The 21999-nt window shown below is 46.9% G+C and overlaps 1 protein-coding gene across 5 annotated transcripts in view; it reads left to right on the top strand.

Annotated features, from left to right (window-relative positions):
• ACAP3 (ArfGAP with coiled-coil, ankyrin repeat and PH domains 3) overlaps positions 1–21999 on the top strand; it is a 96046-nt gene that overhangs the window by 49627 nt on the left and 24420 nt on the right. For all 5 annotated transcript variants that reach the window (XM_030017343.2, XM_030017345.2, XM_030017346.2 and 2 more), the window contains exons 5-10: positions 8998–9056; positions 12172–12355; positions 16609–16653; positions 17095–17190; positions 17533–17607; positions 18942–18953. In XM_030017343.2, the coding sequence (XP_029873203.1) occupies positions 8998–9056; positions 12172–12355; positions 16609–16653; positions 17095–17190; positions 17533–17607; positions 18942–18953 (471 nt within the window). The remainder of the gene's footprint in view (positions 1–8997; positions 9057–12171; positions 12356–16608; positions 16654–17094; positions 17191–17532; positions 17608–18941; positions 18954–21999) is intronic.

Below are 21999 nucleotides of genomic sequence, written 5' to 3' on the forward strand. Positions count from 1 at the left end.
GGCAGGATGCTGTGCATGTGTTTGTCTTGGTGGCTGTACTGTGTCTGGATGACTATTCCATTTTGCTTTAGGGGGCTGTCATTTCCCTCTCCTAACAATCACGGCAGTTTGTAGGTCCACTGAATTCCTGTACTCATCTTTTCTAACAGCAATTCAGTGGTCTGATTCTCAGTTGTACTAATGATACATTAGATATCTAAGGGATAAGGATCCCCAGCCTCAGGCATCCTAGACACAAAATTTCAGTTCATGCAGGAGGGAAAGACCTGATGAGAAATGACTGTGACTCCTCTCCATATTCCAAAAGCAAAATGCTCCACCTTTCCCTATTGACTCTAGGAGTCCTACAGTTGTCAGCTGTGCTACAGATTTAAAAGCATCAGCTCTTACCTCCAGTACTTGTAAAAGTACAATGTTTAGGGTAGTTGGCTCTTTACCAAACACAAGCAGGGCAGAGGTACAGGGTGTCCGAAGTATTTAGTTCTCCGAGTACCACTGGACTCGGTGAAACTGAGGCACTTGGACACCTTTGCAGTGTTAGCTTGCACTTCCTACCCCCAACTGAAAATGAAATCTTACTCCTGAAAAATTCCTTGTATCTGAGATCCTGAGGCAGTGAGGGCTCTTCCGCTCACTGTGTAAACACTTAAATATCCCAGAGCACTTCCCTCTAATAAATGTTATGGTCTGTCTCATTATTTGTACTGTTCTGGTCTATCGCTCCCCTACCTGCCAGGAGCCTTTGCCTCAACACAGAATGAGCTGATATTCTGCAGAAACTCCCCTGCCCGTTCTCCGGCAAGTGCAGTCTTTGCAGCATGGGGCATAGCTCAACTGTCTGAAGGATGCTGTATCACATTGCCTCATCAGGCGAGTTTCCATGCACTGGTTAGAGGTGCATGATCCATGACATGGAACAAGTTTCCAGCTACCTCTGTGAGACCTCTGAGCAGCGGGTAACAGACAGGGATCCCAGAGCCTTGCAACAACCTTCCTGCACAGCTCGCCAGAGTGAACCATCTCCTTTCACAGGAGCCTGAGTGGCATGAACTGGAATTTTGCTCGAGGGCCTGAAGTCTCCCCTGCAACCCCTCCTCCTCACTGCACACCACACTGGAATGAATAAATTTTGACTGTGGCTTGCCAAGCTCTTCTGTACTGGAAACGCTCCTTGCTTGTCTGCAGATAGATGCTGTGCTGTCAGCTCCAAAACCTGTGTGTGTGTTTGCCTCTTTCCTTCCTCCTTATCACCCTCCCTAAAACACAGAAGGGAGATTGAAAGGCATAGCAATCTGCCAGACCATTATATATGAGAAAACAACCTTTCCCTCTTTTTACAGAATCTGATGAATGTAATTACATGAGTGTAACAAGGTTTCCCCACAGGTAAAGGAGCATAAAGTTGCCATCAGTTCTAGAGTGGTAGCTGATAATTAGGGGCTATTGGATTTACACTATGATGCTAGGCAATGGTGTTTGGAATTACAGCAGTGCAGAAGCTCACATTTTTTTTTCACCCCGTTGCCAAAGACTGTTTAACCCTAGACTTGAAGTGGATTTTGTTACCCCAGAATTCTGATTAGGTCAGAGTTCCCTGCCCTGCGTTTAGTTGCAGTTCTTTCTAGTGCAGTTACATACCTAATCGGCACTTGTGAAGGCAGGTTAGTCCTCTCTGTAGACTTTTATAGCAGGCACAACTGGCTGTGCTCCATGCCAGCGTCTTGGTGCTGACTAGCTGTCCAGATTAAGAAATGTACAATTTACAGATAGTTCAAAGCTGTCAGCATCCACTTCCAAGGAACTAGGGAAGGCGAGGCTCCGGGTTATAAAAGAGCAAGAGGCAGTGAATGTGGGGATGCAATAATCCCTGGCTCTGTCAAAGAATGGGAGGCAGTTTTCCCACCAGCTTACTGCCCTACACATGCCTGGGAAGGAAGTACCAGGATCTGCAGCACAACCTTGTCACATTTATACATCAAGGCTCTTTCCCGTGCAGTTCCCTCTCTCTATGTGATCAGAAAGATAAGAAAAGTGGAAGTGCTGTTGTGATAGGATTACTCTGGCTAAGCCCCTTAAGTGCATCTTCAGCAGCACCAGGTATTTTCCAGTCAGAAGATGTAACATTAACATTGCCCTCATCAGTACTACTCCAGACAGCGCTGTGTGGAGCTTCATTAAGTCCTAAGCTTTCGTGTCTGCCATAAATCAGTGTAGCTACATCACAGGAATCCTCCAGCAGGAGCAGTAGCAGCTTGCAGGGGAGATTTAGCTATGCTGAGCGAGCCAGGAAGCATTTCCTGCTGACAAGAAGAAAAGCCACCCAAGCTGGGATGAGTCAGTGAGGCAGATGGCAGATGTCCTGGGTGGAGGGTAGTGGTGGAGTTCAGGGGGAAGGAAGAAAGAAGTGAAAGTGGAGAGTGCATCCAAGCTGCCTATTCTCCGCAGGGTTGGGTGGACCACCTGCACTTTCCGACAGCACTTGGGAAGGGTCCAGGTGCATCAAGATACCACAGTAAGGGGTATCATTTGTGGATGCAGAATTACCATCTGACAGGGGAGATGCTTTCTGTTATCACAGGGCTTCACAGTTTTTGCCATTGTGTCCTAGTGCAATGACAGTATACTAGTCCAAAAGACTTTAGTGAGCTGCTGCCCTTGAAGTTTGATACCAGTCTAGCAGTTACTGTGAGCTCAGTGCTGCATTCGGAGTTTCAGAAGGACTAGGTTTTTGTCAGTTTCTACAATATCTTAGGATGTCTGCTTTATAGTTAGGGGAGAGAATCAGCTTCATTAATATGTAAGGGGCAGGAACAACTGTCCTTTGACCTACGCACAAACTGGAGCTCTTGAGCATTTTGTGAGAGAGACTCAACTTCAGCTTGGTTCAGAAGTTAGGCTTAGTCTCTGTTGACATCTGACATGTGTAATAGAAGTAGTGTTGTCAGCTTGTTTTCCAGAGCACAAAGCCTCAAGTGAGCTGTGTTAGAAAAGCATCACAGATGGAATGCTCTTCATGGGTGGCATTTATCTGGTGGGCCATTGCTCAAGAGATGTAGGACCAAATCATATAGCCAGGCAGGAATAAAAGTCATTTAAGCATCTCCTGCCAAACAAAGAATGCTTGAATTCTGCCTGGCCCTCCTGCCCCTTAGGTTACTATATTCAGCTGCTAGAAGCTGCAATGAAAGAGAAGTAAACTGTAGGAATATGAAAATGGGGAAAAAATGTACAGTATGCTGTCATTGTTGAGTTTTATTTTGTTATTTGAGCAGCTGCAGTGGTATTTACATGCTTTTTCCAAAGCTCTGTCAGGCACACCCTAACCTCAGCTTGGATAGACATGCCGTAGAACAAGTAAGCACCCAGGTCTTGGAAAAACTCTTTGCAACTCTGCAGCAGGACAGGTAGTTGAAGAGAAGAGGAGGAGGTGGAGAGGCCAGGACAGACCGCCAAAGCCTCTGCAGTCCTAACAGTGCCACATTTGATCAGCACAAGGGGCTTATCGGCAGAATGGGCCATCTTTGGGGAGCAGGGTGCCTGTCAGGACGTCTGATATAAAGATTATGGATGACCACCTTCTGCAGGCTGGCGGGGGGGTCACTTTTGTTCCCCAGCAGATGCTCAGAGATAGCTGACAGAACCACGTCTGGGCAGCCCCGTACCTGGCCAGCCAGCCGGGCTGTAGCTGCCTCCCTTCTCTCAGAGGCACACTGCAGCGCTCCCACTTCGGGAGATTGCTGATGGGACAGGATTCCCGAGACCGGATAAAAGGATCAGGCTCTGATTCCCAGGCCACCAGACAACCAACCCTCATTTAAATGCAAGATAAACCAGTCCTCAGACTGTTTCTGGGGACATCAGTGAGAACGAGACCTCCAGACAGGCCACGAGGGAGATAAGCGCAGAGATGTGACTCATCCAGGTCATGACTGCTGTGGCTGGGGTGGTGAATTGTCAGAGCTGGAGAAGGGAGAGCTGCCTTTGTCCATATGTCAGGCAGCTGCAGAGGAAGCTCCACACCCTCCATCTCCTCAGCTGGGGCCAGTTGTTGCAGGAGAATGGCTGATTCGCTTTGTGATCTTGATCTCACCTCAGGCTATGGCTCTCAGTGCACCAGTAGACCTTAATGGCCCTGACCAGCTTCACCTGGGGCCTCCACCCACACCCCTGGCCCCTGGGCCCAGGCACTCCATTTAAGTTGCACCCAGGGCCTTCAGTCTTGGTTTGAGCTGTGCTGGAGGAGCACACGTCTCCAGCTCAGCTACGGCCATACCCAGCTATGGACCCTGGTGATCCCAACTTACAGACTGATTTTTCTAGCTTGATGCTGAACCTGCCTGGAAATCTCTGGACCTGACTGTGGTATGTGGACTGATTTCCCAGCTTGGACCTGCCTCATCACTGCAAACTTACCTGATGATCTTGGCTCTAGGTTGAATCTGGCCACCATCTCTGAATCTGCCCTGCTTTCTTGGTGTGGTGGGATGGAGCCATGGCTGGTGAGGCCCCGGTGTTACCAGCTGCATTATTCCCCCTCAGCTCCTGGTCCGATGGCCTCTGGTGCTCCCTGACAAATTCCCACCACAAATGCTGTTGCCTACCTTTAATCTCTACTCAAGCACTATTCCCATGTGCAGCTGTGATGTCCTACTTCTGAACTTCACGCATGTAAGTGCTGAGAGAAGCAGTTCACAGCCAGGCAATCCTCCTTCTTTTTAGCTTCTGCTTTGCTTTGGAGCCTGATGGTGTCTCCTCTTCTCCTGTAAGCTCTGCAGGGAGTCATGTGGGACTGCTGTAGCAATGGTATCCCTTTAGATCTCTGATGTCTTGTATCTTGATTTTAGGCTTGCATTTCCAGGAATGACATCCTGGGCCACTGAACTTGCTTTCATTTTTGGGGGGCATGAAATTCCGAAGCCCTGTGTCAAACACAGGTTTGGGTTTATCCCATTGCCTTGGAAGCCCATGCTGGGGAAGTGAAAAGTAGGATCTAGCCTTTTGCTGTTGTTAGGTGAGAGCTGCGTTAACTCCCTTCTTTCATGCTGACCCTCCTCAGGCACAGATGTGTGTGAGTCATAGGCTGGACTTCTCATGTCTTGGTGGAAGCTAAGAGAGAGGGTGGGGTGATATTTGGTCTGGAAAATCTTAAAGCAAATTATTTGTTCCAAGTATGTCTGGGAAAGGAGAAAAAGCCAAGGGATGATTTTATATATGAAACTCTAGCTCTTACAACTCTACTTATTTTGCATTGACAATTGAATGGAGGACCCACTTGAAAATATTCCCCTGGTGATCTTGTGTGGCAAAATTAATGAAGAAGCAATAAAAGTAATGCTGGTATCATAGGATGCCTCTCAGCAGAGATGCTGCTGGCAGGAAAGGCGTATTCATTACCTGGTGTTGCCTCACAAACCACTTGGCAATCCCTGCCCCAGACTTTCACTGTATGAATTGTTGCAGACTGGAAGGAAGGGCACCATTGCAGTGGTGTGGAGGTCAGTGCATGAATAAAGGAGCAGGGGAGAGGAGTATTGACAGAGCAGGAGATGGAGATACATATATATATAAATATATATGTATATCTATGGCCTGTCTTCCTCACTTGTGCAGTTTTCCTGTTCTGATACAGATACATTTAAACTAAAATTCCACATAGAAATGTCCCTGTACCACAGGCATAGGAATACTGCTTATGTGATCACCACGAGTTCAATTCCCTCTCAGTAAACAGCTTCAGTAAGGAGCAGTTTTATGAGCTATGATTTTTAGACGTGGACTGAATCGTTAGTTAATTCTTCTTCCTAGGCAGTCTGAGAACAAGCCCATGCTGTGGCAGGAGAAGAGCATTGCGCATAGGCCTGGAAGCGTCCTGCTGGGAGAGTGCTTCCCTGTTACAGGCAGAGACCTTCTGTAAATGCTTCACTTGCGCTGTTCAAAGCATCTGTCCTTTTTCCAGCCAGCCACTGCTGTGCAGAGCCTTTCCGCCTACCACAGAAGGGCGAGGGCCGTATCCTACTTCAGGGTGATCTGTCTGGCCTGGGACCTTGCTCGGTTTGTCCTGTGTACTGAGTGCTCAGCAGATTTTTGCTTGCTTCTTTCAATGCAGTATCCTAGGGCACCAGCTAGGACCTGTTTTTCCAGGCAGGAATGGTAAGGTGGCTGTAGGTGCCCCACGCTAGCACTGCCTAGTGTGGTATCTGCTTGTCATCACACAACAGGGAACAGCCTGCATTTCTGTGAAGCCTTCAATCACACTGGTTCCCATCCATATCATAGATTTGTGTAGCCTGGATTTGCTGTTGATCAAGCTGAAGAAGCCCCATTCCTTAGCTGTGTGGTTTGATTTTTATGTACCCTGGAATCCATTCTTCCCTGGAATGTCCCAGGGTACTTGTCTGCAGTTCTGAGTACGACATAATATTGTCCTTTCCTTTCCCTGATCTGAAGCAAATGTGTCATCCTGGCAGAAACCAATGATGGAAACTTTCCAGCTGTAGGTGCAGGTGGGAACCAGATGGCTTTCTTGCTGCTTGCCTATCCCTGCTTGGTATCATGCGTGGAGGGAAGCATTGTCAGTGCCCAAACATCACTTGGGGAAGCTGCTGCATGGGAAAAGTTGCAGGCCAATGCCTCTTGGAGTGCTGCTGGAGAGAGCAAATGGATGCCAAGAGCAGTAAATAATTTACACTGGTAAAAACACAAAGCTGGGTGGTCTTGGGGTTTTCTTTTCCCCCCCTTGCTTTGCATCTGTTCATATTTAGAGGCTGTTCGTACTCAGCTAGTCCTGGCATGTTTCTTTGCTTTGTCCTTGGCTGCAGCAATACACATAATGAATGTGTTTGAGGCTCTGCAGCCAATGCTGCTGCTTCTATGCAGAGTGCTTTGCATTCTCTTTGGAGTAGTACACCTGTGTAGTGTCAAAAGCATGGCTTGCTTACCTTGTAGTGGGAGATGTTAGGTAGGGGGGACATCTGCGTGAGTCTGTTGGCACTGGAAGGAAGCATCAGGAATGAACCGGAGAGTTCTTGCTAGTAGATCACTAGAGGGCATGAGAAGGTTAAAGCTTGTGACCACCTCAGAGTGTGTATTGCTTGTCAGATCTCTGCAATGCTTGCCAAGATCTTAGTGTCATGGACCGAGTACTGCTTAGGCTGGGAATGCAGATCATGCTCCAGTTTTGTTCTTGTATGTCACTATCCTCAATTTTTAATTGGCAATTAATTAAATAATCTTCCCCAAGTCAAGTCTGTTTTGCCTGTGACGGTAACTGGTGAGTGATCTCCCTGTACTTATCTCAAACCATGAACTTTTTCATCTTATTTTCTCCCCTTGTCTTGCTGAGGAGGGGTTGTGAGAGAGTGGCTTGGTGGGCACCTGGCAGCCAGACAAGCTTAACCCACCACCTCCTCACAAAAAGCTGCTGCTTTAGGCAATGCCAGCTCTTTTGCACTGTAAATGGTCTGATATAAGATGACTGTTCCCACCTCTTGGAAAAAGCCAGGAGACCCAGAGGTGCTCGCCACTTCTGGGTCTTACCTGAACTGTGTAGTGAAGCAGAGAAGGTGGCCAGAAAAGGAAAGGAGAGATGGTGGGTGGGCTGTCAAGGGAAGCTGTCCAAAAACCTCCCACTGGAAGTCCAAGCTTGCCACAAAGAGTAGGGGAAAAAAGCAAACTGGAAAAAGCTGTTTTAATCCCAAGGGCTTCATACAATTTGCTTTTTGAGAGAAGGTGCCTTGATCAAGTCCTGTGTCAGCCTCACACTCCGTGGTTGAGAACAGTCCCTCACACTCTGTGGGCTCAGGCAGCCTGCGCTGAGCGGGCTTTGGTTGCTTCAGGAGAGAAAGGCCAAACGGTGGATTGGGAAATGCTGCTCCTGGTGACTGCATCCTCAGGAAGACAGACACAGTTACCACTGTGTGTTCCAGGACCTCTCTAGGTTAAATTGGCTGCTCAGGACACAGTGTTAGGTTGGAGCAAATGAGCCAGGGTTACTCATGCCAAACGGCTGTAGTGAAGCCAGACCCCAGCACTGTGATGTTTCAGGGTATCATTAAGTTTTGGGCCAGTGCCCAGGCCTTGTGTTCCTGACGGTGGAATGAAGTGGGCTCCCTGTCCATTCTTTGTGGGCCACTCTTGCTAGCTGCAACGTGGCCAGTGGCTTTTCTCTGTAACCCCAGGACGATGTGTACTTCCTGCTGCAGTTGCTATGTGGTCTGGGAGCCTCTGCCCATCTGGTCCTAATTAGCCCAAATGCTGTGTCATCCCAATGCCTGTCTGAAATATGGAGTTATTTGTAATCATGCCTGTCAGAGATGGGTGGGAGGGAGCTGAGCGGACACCGCTGTTCGGCATCTAACAGAGGGTAGGGGGAGAACATCTCTTAAAGGAAGATGGGGAGGGCTGGAGATGAGATGGGCAGAGGGTGTGAAGTAATGGGCTTGGGACCATTTTTTTGTGAGGGACAGACAGGTGAATAAAACTTAGAAGACTTGTAGGATCTAAGTCTCTATACTGTATGCTTGGACCTCTCACCCATGTTCATCAGCTTGTGGCTGGCTGCAATGTACCTTCAGCGATTGTTCCCATCTCCTTCCCTAGAGTGGTGTAGTGTTGAGGTGACAGTGCCCTCCTCTGGCAAAATGAGAAATTGAAGGCTCGGGAGAGGCAGTTCAAAGTGGGGACTATGAAGGCAACTGCTCCTACAAACACTCCTCTTATGAAGGTACGTTGGTGGCACAGGTCTCTTTGGGATATTCAGAGCCCTGGCACAGGCTGTGGAACCTGCAGTGCAGGAGTTCTGCACTTGTAGGGAGTGCTTCAGCTACAGAAAAAAGTTATCGATTATGACAGCCATCAAGTAATGGACACCACTAAGCCCTGGAGTAATGCTGAGTCCGTCACACTGAAGGTCCTAGACAGCATTCATGGATTTTCTGACTTCTCAATGCTTCCATGTTGCAAAATATTTTATATTCTTTTTCCTCTCTTTTCTTTCAGATCCTGTTTGACCAGGCTCAGAGGTCAGTCCGGCAGCAGCTGCACAATTTTGTGAAAGAGTGAGTACTTGTCTTATCAGTTTGGTCTTCAGCTTCTTGAACTTCCATTGCACCTGTCCTCTGTGCACTGGAAACAGAACTGCAACCTCTACACGACTAGTGAAGGCTCTGCTTGGAACAGAAGACACACTGAAGGACAGAGGAAGGGATCTGGTTTGTGTGATGGCTGTTGCTGTCACCTTGCTACGCTATCATTTGGTTGCTGTGTGTCAACCAGATGTCTTCATCCTGTTCCCAGCTCATAGTTAAAGCTAGACATGAGGCATACTTCCAGATCAGAGCATCATCCTGAAGTCTGGTAAAGTTCATCTGCAGAGCCCATCTTTGCTGCTTCTCACTGATTCTCTAAGTCAAACACATCCCAGAGTTCAGATCCCTGCAAGGCAGGGCCAGGTCTGCATTTTATGTTATCTTATATTCAATGCAGAGTTTCCTTAGTGGTTTAAACCAGTGCATGCTTGCAGCAGGAAGGAACTTTGCTGCCAAATGACTTTGGGGTCCAGCACAATCATTGTGTTCTTAGCTCCCTACGCAGCACGCTTAGTCACTCAAAATTACAGCAGCCCTGCTCTTCCTGGAGTAACCTGAGTGTCTGCCTGGAAGATGGCAGACAAGAGGGTCCTTCTTGGTGTGGAGGGAGCAGTTAATCATTGCTGTGCCTTCAGCTTGGAGCCTGACCACTGGTTCAGAGTTCTTTGCTAATGGAAATCAAGTTTACAATGCCTTGGTGTAAGCAATGCAGAATATTGCATATTAAGGATGTTAACTTGCACATGGCAGGCCTGAGGTGCAGAAGAGCTGGGCCCAGAAAGTTAATTGCATGGGGACAGTCTGTACCTTTGATCAAGGCTCTGGGCAGGCTGTCCCTGCCATTGCTGCATTAACATGTTTCCTCTGAGAGCCTCTTTTTCCCCAGGGCAGGTACCTGGTGCAGCATGGGATCTCATGTCAGCTGAATATAGGTCAGAGAGGCAACTGAGGCCTTCAGCTAAGTAGGAGCTGGTTGCCATGGGAACTGGTAATTGACTGAATCCCTCAGCAGCTGTGTGGTTTGATGGAGGGAGGGGGTCCCTAGCTGACCCCCCCATTCCTCATCCCCGTCTTCTTGCCTAGCACTCACCCTACCCCCACTTTGTCTATAATCATTTCTCTGATGAGCTCAGATAATCTGCTTAAGGCTGGCAGTTGGAAGGGTGAATTTCACCTTCAGTTTGGGTCTGTCATCCTTTCAGCATCTTTGCAACTTACTCTTTTTTGCACTTGTACTGCTCAACCTCTGCACTTGCAGGCCCTGGTGCTTTGATCTTTGCATTGCTCCTGCCCTCGGTTGGAAAATAATTTCTACATTTGGGACCATTTTGAATAATCCACCTAAGGCCAATCTGCAACTTCCTGGCTGATGGTGGGAACAAAGGAACAATGGAAACTGTGCCCTTGCGTGGTGATTCATATATATCTGAGAGGGCAATATTTAGTCTCTAACCTGCCCTCCCTGTCCCCAAGGCCTGAAGGTCTTTGCCTCGTTTATTTATGTGGTACCCACAGCTCGCCCTGCCCATGCTGTCAGTAGCCAAATGCTCTGTGACTGCCTTAGCATCTTACCAAGCCACAGACATTGCTGAGTAGGAGGGTTTTATTAGCCAAGTCTTGAGGCTGCAGTCATGCTGCTGCAGTCTGGCTTAGAGCTAGCTGAGAATTTCCAGCAGTATCACATGCCTCCAAACTCCTGCTCCTTTCCACTGGGGATATGCACAGATGAGGAAGCCATTCGCTCCAAAGCTGGATCAAAAGCTTTGTAAAATCCCCACAGCCTTTGCTGCAAGTGACCCAAAAATGCAAGAAGTGACCCTGTTATTTTCCTGTGAATGGAGCTAGGTGGCCATGTAACTCAGCAGCCCTGAGCACTGAGGGCAGTGTGAAGAAGCAACAACCACCAGAACAGTAATTCAATCACCTCTGTTTTCATTTATCCTTGCTATACCTGCCTGTGGTAGATTCTCTTGGCCAGAGGCTGATCCAGACATAAGTATATGCAACTTCAAACAGTTTGCCACAGGGCAGACTTCAGTATTTACTGTCTGACTGTCATGTTCAACTGAGGTTCTTCATCTTCCCTAGGGCAAAGAATAAGTGGATGCTACTTATTTACTGACATTTTTTAACTACTTTAAGTTATGACAATTTATAATTGAGGTAGACAGAGCTCCCCTGGACAGAAAATAAGTGTTTGTGTTACAGCTGCTGTAAGTCAGTATTGCTGCTTTCAACTCCTGAGAAGCCAGGGCCACTTGTAAGAGCTGATCTTCAGGAATTGCTGTCTTCACTTCTTTGTGGTCATGCAGCTCAGATCAAGTCCTGCCTGAATGGTACCTGCTAGTTAATTAAAAAAACCAACCAAACTAACTCAAAAAAACCTGCCTGTTGCTATGTCTTTATAGCCTCCCACCTGCCCCTGCAAAGCAAACCCCTGATCCCATGTGAGGTCTCTAGGCATAAATAAAACTGAAAGTTCATATTATGGATCATGTGTTTCTGAATGCAATTGTTAATAAATGTACCTATTATAAAAGGGGAAAAGAATAGTTGAATGTCTGGATTTTACAGTCAGACAAGACAGAATCAGCTAGAGATGTGTATGAACGGCCTGACTGCCCTAGTTGAATGTCCTGTCCTGAGTTTGAAAAGTAGCTGATTTTACTCTTTTCACAAAGTGAAATATGAAGCATGTGTTTTCACAGGTAGGTTTTGAAATGGTCTGCTCACCACTTTTTCTGAGGATTATTGTGGACTGTCTTTAGGGCTGGATGCCATCTGGCCTGGCTTTCTGGATGTTGTCCTTGGAGAATTTTGTTAAGGCTTTGAAGGCAGTATGTAAGGTCCAATATCTTTCCTTGCCAACTGTCTCTAAAGACTGTTTAGACCTTAAACTGGGGTCAGTCCACCTGAACATGGTGGAGCTTGGTGGGGTGTGTTAGGATCCTAATGGCATCTGGAGCAGGATCTCTGAGTGATCGTGGTGTACCTGGTTGCACCTCTCCCCACTCTGCTGGTATTAGCAATATTCTGGCTGCTTTGCAACAGTGATTCTCACCATCTCGTCGTCTTTGGGTTCCAGTGATGTCCGGAAGTTCAAGGAAACCAAGAAGCAGTTTGACAAGGTGCGAGAGGACATGGAGATTTCACTGGTGAAGAATGCCCAGGCACCTCGGCACAAGCCCCATGAAGTGGAGGAGGCAACAGGCACCTTGACCATAACCAGAAAGTGTTTCCGGCATCTGGCCCTAGACTACGTGTTGCAGGTTGGTGTCTGTGCCACCAGCTCTGACTGGATTTCCCAGTACAGAACAAGACATCACAGGCAAATTGCTACATAATCTACTGTAGGGAATGAAGAAGTTGAGGGATGAGAAAGGGCAGATGGGGTCTCACAGTTGGGTTCAAAAGGGTACTGGATTACTAAGCCATTGGATGTTTTGCCCTCTGCTGCCTGAGGGAGGGAGTCCTTAGAACTGGTGTGTGATGGAGCAAGAAACCACCGAGGTTTGCTCTAGTTCCAGGCCCTGCTTTAGTTGAACCACTATGAACCCATGTATGGCTTAGCAAAGCCCTGTACTGCAGTAGGCCCCAGGGTTCTTTGAGCTGCTTTTTGGCATAATCCAGCCTGTCTATATAAAAGAGTAGGCTGTGCTGGCATGAGAGGACCTTCACTGGTGGGGCTATGACTTCTGTAGCTGATCACATTCGCTTGAGACAGTCACAGGATGTCAGTATAAGTGGTGTAAGAGAGGGGAGGCTCTTCCCCAATTCCTTAGCTGCTTTGATCTTTATAACTCTCCAGAGAGTCTGGCAAAGCAGTGTCACGAAACTACTGAAAGTGAGGGACTGAACACAACGCTGTCAAGTGTTCTCTTGCAAATCATTGTCTGCTCCTACACTTAGAACATGTCCTTAAGGGTAAATGGCTGGATCTGTGTGCACATGTAATCATCTGTGTGTGTACCTGTGTTCATGCTTGAAACTCAGGATGGATGTGTGTGCATGTGCGAATATGCATCTGGGTGGATGTATGTGGGTATGTATATGTATGTGCACAGTGCATGCCTGCATAAGTTGCAACAGTCACAATTCCAGTTGAATACAAGGCAAAAAAGTTTTTGGAGTTATGCAGCACTGGAACAGGGACCCAAAGAGATTCACAGTCAATGGCACCAGGCTCTGAGCAACTTTGTCTGACTTTGAAGTCAGTCTTGCTTTGCCCAGGCAATTGGACAGATGATGTCGGGAGGTCCCTTCCAATCTGTATTATGTTATGAGTCTGTGTGGGAATGTGTGCTTACCTATGTTTATGCCTTTGCATGGCACTGACATCACTCTTCATGTCTGAGACGTGTTCTCCTTCCTAAAAATGCTACAGTGTACCTAAGAAGGAAAGTCTTAATCATTTTTTTTTCAGTAAGAGAAATTAAACATACTGCCTTAGACTGAATTTCTCTTCCCAGTGGGAGATTTCCTGCAGGAGCACTCACTTACTGCACCCAGAATGGTCAAGGATTTTTCTCTGAATCATTCATAGGCTTCATGTCAGGTCTCTCCTTTCAGGCAGTGGGTGTATTAAGCAGACAAATTCAGTGTTAATATTGATCCACGTGTGTCTCCACTAGCTGTCACTCCTGCAGCACTGAACTAAGACCATCTGCCAACACGTTCTGTCTGATCATGAGGTTGTCTCTGATGTCACATGCTCTGGCAGCTGTGGATAGAAAGACAATGCTTTCCATTTAAAGTATAAATCATGCATGTCATTGATCCTCCTTTAGGATTGCAATTTTTTGCATCTAGGATTTAGACATGAATGGAACTGTATTTGCTGGTAAGGTCACGCTATAGTAAGCTCCCTCCATTTCTCCTACTGACAAAGAGTAAGAGTTCCTTTAATGTGCTGACCCAATATTGGGGGAGGTTTCCCTGTTGGTCCACTGCAAGGTACCAGTCTAAATCCATCAGTTTTGAAATGCATAGATATGAACTTGTCCAGGCATCCTTTGGTATTTAATTAAGGATATAGTGAGGAGACTTATCATGTTACTCTTTTCTATCTGAAAGGAGATCTTTTCCTGACCTTAAATATCCACACAACTGAAGGGCACCCCTCATAATGCAACTAGGATATAGTTTTAATTCATTAAGTTAAGCTCTTCCACCACAAATCCCAAGTTGGATACCTGGGAAAAGGGACAACTTGGCTGACAGTAAAAATCAAGTCCTAGAATTTGCTGTGGTGGAATCAGCTATGGAGGGCAGCGTATTGGCAGAAAAGTCCTAGTTGGCCCTCACGCAAATGCTACATGCAGAAAATCTTCCAACCAGCACCCTCTGTTTTCTCTCCAGCTTCCAGAGAGACAGACCCTGTTTTGTGGATCTGTTGCACATTTCGCATCTTGCAGAACTCATCTTCTTCATCTTTGACTTTGTCAACAGGCCTGAAATTGGTATGGTCAAACTTGAAGGATTACTTGCACACCTTGAAGAGAGCCAAAAGGATCAGGACCCAGTAAAGCACAGTTCAGGGCAAGACTTTTCACTGTAACGTAGCACATTTCCATTATTATAGTGGCTGGTTTATGGCTATAAATGGCTGGGAGGAGTTACTGCTGTGGAGTAAACTATCTGTTGATATAAAGCACGGTTACTAGTTCCAGTCCTTTTTCTTTTATTCTTTTTCTTTCTTTTTTTTTTTTTTAACCTAGTACACTGGATGCAGAAAAGAGTTATCTAGGAGGCTGGGGATATGCCTGAATTACTTTGTCTCCCCTCCTGTATTGCTGGAGCTGATGACCAGGTTGCCTAGTACAGAATCAGGAGGCTGATCGTGGTATGCCTCACGGATACTGTTCCAAGCAGAACTGTGACAAGCACCAGCAAGCTGCCCTTTGGTGACTTTTATCTAGTTTTAGGTTCAGTTACTGCAAGCATAGTGCTTCTAAACAAACTGATGCTGCATTTATAAATGAGTTATTAATGCACTGGAACAAATTTTCTGTCATGGTAACACATTATTCATGACACTGACAGCTGAAGCCCTATCGAAACCTTCTGCTACATTTGACAGTTTCTTTAGTGCTAACTGCAGCACTTGTATGACTTCCCAGTGTAGCTCATGGGGTCTCTGGGCAAGCTATTAGGTAACTACGTGCTATTCATTTTTTACTTTTGAAATTATATTCTCCTGGGTCAGTTCTCAGCCTCTTGCATTTTTTTTTAATTATTTTTAAATCTCAAGGATATTTTTCACTTCCAGATCCATGGCCTAGTATCAGAGAAACATACTAGGTCTCACAGAGTTTGCCTTTGTCCCCAGTTAAAGGAGATGTGCAATAGTTTTATCTTCATTTCTAAGAGATGCTGATGGTGTAGTCTCACTGTTAGAGTGATGAACATTAGAAACAGATACTACCTTTCTTGTTCTTCCTACATACCTCATAGTCCTGGGTTATTCCAGTCTTCCTATTTTTCATTTCAGCGTGAAGATTGCTGTTCACTCCAAAACATGCTGTAACTGTGCAATTGCATGGAGTAGGGGTTAGCGCTCATTTTCCCAGTGTCATAGGACAATACTGGAAAGAGAGAGAGAAAGAATCGGGACATAGCACCTTGCTGTATTGTGCCCAAGGTTTTTTATGGCAGGGATTTTAGGTGGGACTTTCCTGATCAAAGATGCAGGCAGTGAACTCTGAGGTGTCAAAGATGAGCTTCTACAGCCACTTTGCTAAGCACCTGCTGGAGGACTCGAGGAATGGCCAGGCTTTCCTATCCTTACAGTAAATACTCCAAACTGGTTCTTTTGCAGTAGCAGGGTGTGTTTCCAAAGCAATGCTATCTTGCCATTGCAAGAGGTATTGCAATTCTTCCCTGTCCAGGGAGGAGGTGTAAGCCTAAATGTGCTGGAAGGCCTTTTCTTCCATCCCAGGAGCCCAAGCACATCAGGGCTGGCACAGGAAATACTGAGCTGCTGCTGCTTCTGTGTGGAAGGGGTGTGATGGTCTCTAGGGCAGGCAGTCAGCCATGCACTTTTCTCCAAGAAAAATGGGTGTGCAAAGGGTGTGCACACTGAGAACTTAGCCCTCCCACAGGTACCACAGTTTCCTGGCTGGCTTCACTACAATTACTGAAAAAGCCCTAACACTACACTGGTACCTCTCAGCCTGCTAAGAGAAATCAAAGCAGTGACCTGATAGATTAAACATCTCCTTCATATGATACCAAATTGCACTCTGGGGTCACTGTTTGTTGTCAGCCTATGTACAGCCATACATCTAGCAGTGACCTTAATTAGTAGCAGCCCAGGTCAGAAAATGCAGCTATGCTCTTTCCCTTTTTATTCCACCTTGAACTCACCAGAACTGTCTTCTCAGAAACTAACTTTCTGGAACTGTCCTTGAATAGTTTGTGGTTTGCTGCTAGGGGTATCGCAGCAAGTTGTTTGTACGTAGATCTCCATGCCGGACTGCTTAATGCTGCTGATGCTGAGAGTCTTATCTCGATTCCTTCACAGATCAACGTCCTGCAGGCCAAGAAGAAGTTTGAAATACTGGATGCGGTAAGGGCTCTCTGTGTTTTCCTGTGGCTGCTCTCAGTGACTCAATGAAAGGCAGCCCTCTCCATTTCAGGTTGCATGGGTCGACATACTGACTCCTCGGTCTGCCCTGGAGATACTGTCTGAGACTGCTCTGGGGGCTGCAGGTATGCTAACAAGAGGGGAGAACAAAGGACCAGCAAGATACTCCACAGGCCAGAACTGGAGGGGACTTTCAGGGGTGAAGGACACTGCTTTGTGCTCACAACAGGGGTTACCTGACAGTGCGGAAGGATTTGTGAGAGGAAGAAAGAAGAGGGAGAGGCATCTAATGGATAGATTGCTTTGGGAAGGGAAAGGGTTAGACCTTGAAGAGACTTGTTTGTGGGTAATAAGGAATAAGGACTTTTCACACTCACTTTTTCCCAGAACCTGTTCTGACCTTGCTGTTGTTTCCCTCCCCAGATGCTGTCCTTCATGCATGCCCAGTACACCTTTTTCCAGCAGGGCTACAGTCTTCTCCATGAACTAGATCCCTACATGAAGAAACTAGCCACGGAGGTGAGGAGACAGGGAATATGGTTGACTCGATCTGCCTGTTTGTACCCCTTCACCCTGAAAGGACATCCTCCTTCCTATTCAGCTGCCATACTCGGTAATCAGGGAGCGGTCAGAGCATCATGCTTCTTGGATGTTGGATGAGCCATGCTGCACTACGGGGTGACAGCCAAGAGCTATGGTTACTTTCAGTGCACACCCAAACACAGCCCTTTTCCGCTCTTGTGGGGACTTACGATGTTAGGTAGGGAGGGTGTAATCCCAGAGCAGGGACGCAGAGATGGACAGTGGCTCATAAACCTCCTTCCTGACTTTTATACCTGGTGTCCTCCTCCCTGTCTTTAGCTGGACCAGCTGGTGATTGATTCTGCAGTGGAGAAGAGGGAGATGGAGCACAAGCATGCACTGATACAGCAGAGGGTGAGTCCTGGGGCTGCAGCTTTGTGCAAGCAGCACTTCTCTCCATCAGTGCGGTTGTCTGGATCACAGTGGCAACTGCCATCTGATGAGGGGCCCTGCCGGGTTAGTCTTTCACGGCCTGGAGCAGTAGCAGCAGAAGTTGCTGAGGTGAAGGTAATAACATTGTGGATGCTGGGAGGTCTAGCTAGCAGGTAGGCCTGATCAAATGCAGGGCATTCAGCTACTGATACATCTGAGTACACAAGGGAGAGGGACATGGGGAGGACCCCATGGGTCAGGGCACCTGGACTGTTGTCCTAGTTCTGTAACTGACCTGCTCTGCCTCTGAGCAAGCCTTCCTTCTATGCTTTGTCTCCCTCTTTGCTACTGAGGATGTGGGAGGATTTAAAGTTTCATGTTCTGTAAATGGCTCTGAGATAAAGGAATGTATGTAGTTTGTAATTGCCTCTGAAAACAACTTGACTGCATAGGAGAGCTGCTTTTTGGGAGAGGTTAGAGCACTTCACTCCCACCCTTTTTTTATTTCTCTTCTCTCCCCACTGCTCCTCCATCTTGCATCCTTCCTCTGGCTGAGCAAGCTAGCTTTTATCTGGCAAGCCCTGTGATCTCCAGCTACTGCAGTATTAGTGTGTCCCTTCTGACACTACTCCCTGCCTCTCACTGCCTTGCCCTGTAGTGAGGCAGCAGTATGGCAGCATGCCTGAGTGCCCAACCCAACCAGATGGCCAGAGTCCCTGCTAAGTCATCCAGCAGACGAATGAGTGGATGCACTGCTTTGGTACCCATAGACAAGACTTGCTGCAGGGCCTTTTCTTCATTCATAGCGAGCTCACACTGCACTGAAGTGATGTTAACGGGTCATGGGGGAGAGAGAGCAGGACTCCATGCTGCTATTGAGAGGAGTGTGCTGCAGTGAGCTCCTTTCATGCAAGTCTGCTGCAAACTGCAGTTCAGATGATTCTTGCTTAGCTCCTGTGACTTGACATGGCTACAGCCTTGAGCAGTGTAACTTTTGGAAAGGTCCATGGGGGCCCAAGCAAGAGAGTTGCTGTGGCTGAGCAAGCTGTTGTTTTCAGCTGAGCTATGGTAACCCACTATGTGTGTCTTCTCACCTGCTGTAATTGGGAGTAACCACCATGAATGGGCAAGATAATAGGATTTATTATCAAACAAATCTGAGCCTTCAGTAAGGAGGCATCTTTGGTTAATGTGGGCTCTGATTTTCCAGACCATTCATCTGGGAATGATTCCAAATCTGAGGCTTGAAGAAACATCAACTAATTTTTTTTTTCTTTTCCTTCTCTTCTTCATGGATTGCTGACCTGCCCCTGCAGACCCTCCTGCAGGTGAGTACCCATGTGTATTTCCTTCTTCTGATATCTTCATTTCTCAGAATTAGCACCTTGCTGCTCTGGATATTTACTCAGTCCTGCCTTTGAAAACAAAACAAAGAAACCTTGCCATAGTATTAGTGCTGTAACCTGAACACTGGAGATGTAATTTTAAAGCCCAGGTTCAAGTGAGTTTAGTTTTGTCCTCATCAAAGTTGCTTTCAGTCCTGTGCTAAAATAAGATTTCAGTTCCCTCTACTCTGTATGATGGTCAGTCTTGACTCAGAGTTCAGTATTGCAGTGGCAGCAGTGCTTGGCTGGCACTTAGTGCATGTTTGGTGCCTGGGAGCCTTTGAGGACCATGGATCTGGTGGGAGGTGAATTGGCTGCACAGGCTCCTAACAGAGGGCGTTGGTGGACTTTCAACACACACACACACACACACTCTCTCAAACAAAAACTGTCACGCTCTGTGGGCACAGTAAGAGGGGATTTCAGAGAGCCCTGAGAAATAGCTGTTCATGAACCAAGCCCTGAATAGGAATCGCTAAGGAGTCCATATCTGGCAGGCACTTGTGTGGATCAATACTTCTCAACAGGAGGAATCTAAGTGGCTGTTGTTTTCTTGCTAATGCTCTCTCTCAAAAGTGTCATAACCCATGAAATGGAAACGTAACGAGATTTGAAACCAGAATGACAGACATTCCCTGTGAATCAGCCTGTGCATATGCTCCCTTTGATTAAGTGTTCTGAGGGAGGGGTAAATCCATTTGTGAACTCTCAGCTCCCCTGAGACTCTGCTGGAGTGATGACTTCATTCAAGGGAACACGGAAAATCTCCCTAGCGCAGTGCATTTCAGTTAAATCTCTTTATGTGGCTTTGCTGACTGGACTAGCAGGGAATGAAGCAGGGGTCAGGTTCCAAGAGGGAGAACGAGCAATTACTCTTCATCAGGATACATGTGCATAGAGCTGTGTCCCTCTGTGTGCATCAGCTTGTAAGAGAGCTGAACATCCCTACTGCAATTTAGGATTTAAAGCTTCCTGCCTGGAAATGTTAGGAGACTGCTTTTCAGCTACTCTGAGTCAGTGTTGCTCCTCCCTTTGCAAAGGAGCATGGCACTCTGCATGTGGTGAGCATCTTGCTGCCTCCAAAGGGAGCACAGCATGTCTTTGAGTATATGTCTTCATGTTGAGCCCAGAATACCCTCTGGTCTCTGGAAAAATTTGGAGATTTAGTTGTGCTTAATTAGAGAGTGGTGGCAGAAGTATCCTTTTTTTCCTCAACACGGTGTCTTCCCAAACAGCCTGCTAAGACATGACAAAAAAGGAGGAAATCCAGTTTAAATAATACATTTTGAAGTGTTCTTGGGGTGGGGGAGCTGTGCAGATTCTGAAGATGGGAATTTAATTGTCTTTGGGCAGCTTTGTGAGGCATGGAGGGCAGCCTTCAAAGAGCCAAGTTCATAAGGAAGTGGTGTGTGGCATTTTGTTTCATTATTGTTTTAATTAAAATAAATCTGGTAGGAGAGAAAAACTCAGTGCAAATCTTGACTGTTTTCTTTGATACTGTAATTTAGGTGCCTCTTTCCTATGCCACCCTTTCCCCATCTTCCCTCACGGAACATCTGCCACCTTTGAGGCAGATTCCTAGGGCAGCTATCATTTCAAGCTGTCATTTTAACTGCTGCCCTTTCTGCCTTCCCAGCTCCAAAACCTTAAAGATCTCCATTTGCAGCTTCACACTTTGTATGAAAATAACGCTCACTTATATAAAAAGGGTTCCAATAAAATCAGTAAGAGGAAAGGAAGAGTCTCAATTTTTATGAGCTACAATAAATATTTGAGTTATCCTTCTGTTGTATATAGAGAGAGGAGAGCTTCAGCACGAAGGGGTGCCTTTCTCCTGACTGTGTGTGGGATGCGTGTGTGCAAGGACTGCGGTATGGAATACATTTCTGCAAAGGTTGAGGAGACAGTCTTGTAGCTTCCCGCATTTCTCTTGTGCGTTGAACTAAATTGTCTTAAATCACACAGGTAATGAGGTTGTATGTTTTTATGTGGGCTCAGTTGCTTCACATGGATGCACAAAGACACACAGGGCCTGGTGCAGATTGGACTACTTAGGAGAAAAATTTTGGAGAACTTAGCACTGGAACACGCAGGCCTAGGAATTTTTTCCAATGGGGAATAAGGAGAGAAATGTTAATGTTTAAACCAGTTCTCCCTCACAGATCCTGGCCTTCCTGAATCCTTCTATTGCACCAAAACTGACAGGCCAGTCTCTGAAAGTGGAAGAATACAGGGCGATGTAAAAGCTCCTTTGCAGACTCATACCTATTCCCTGGTCCGGAGTAGCGGGGAAAGCAACTGTGCTTCTGTTGCCCGTTTGCACAGGGAGGATGAAGTGCCAAGGCAGAGCTCTCTGCCTCATTTAGTCCAGCTGGTAGCTAACAAACCAGGGGCCATATGGCACTTCAACACCCCGATTCCTGTGGCTGCAGTGGAGCAGGGGTGGAATTACTGGCCAAAGGGTGGCTCTGCTCCAAGAAGCTGGGGGAAGCCGACCCTGCTAAAGGCACACAAGCCTGGCTCTGTTAAGGTCAGGGAGGCATTCGGTGAGCATCTTCCTGTCAACTTTGCTCTGTGTTGCCTGGCTTCTCCCACTCCCTTCTGTGCTTCCACGACAGCTGTATGATAATTAGCCCTTGCTCTAAGCTGATTGACTGTGAATAGGAGGCAGGAGAGGGGGGGTAAGCAGGTGGTCCCCAGAGGCCAGCAGACTTCCTTCGCCTAGTGCCCCTTGCTTTGACAGGAACCAACGGCAGAGCTTAAAGCTTCCCAAAAAGGAGTAGGAGGGGTAAAGGAGAAGGGGCTGAAAAAGAAATCCCTCCTTCCCTGCCAGCCCACGGTGCTTAGCAGAGATGCTACTCTAGAGAGCGAACAGAGAGAGAGAGAGAGGACACACAGAGCTGCTCCCTGCTCTCTAAGCAAGAGCAGCAAAATCTCCCTTGCAGCTGACATCATGAAGATTTTCAGCAGGCTTGAATACCTCCTGGTA

Source organism: Aquila chrysaetos, chromosome 6 (genome assembly GCF_900496995.4).
Source record: "Aquila chrysaetos chrysaetos chromosome 6, bAquChr1.4, whole genome shotgun sequence".
NCBI classification, from domain to species: domain Eukaryota; kingdom Metazoa; phylum Chordata; class Aves; order Accipitriformes; family Accipitridae; genus Aquila; species Aquila chrysaetos.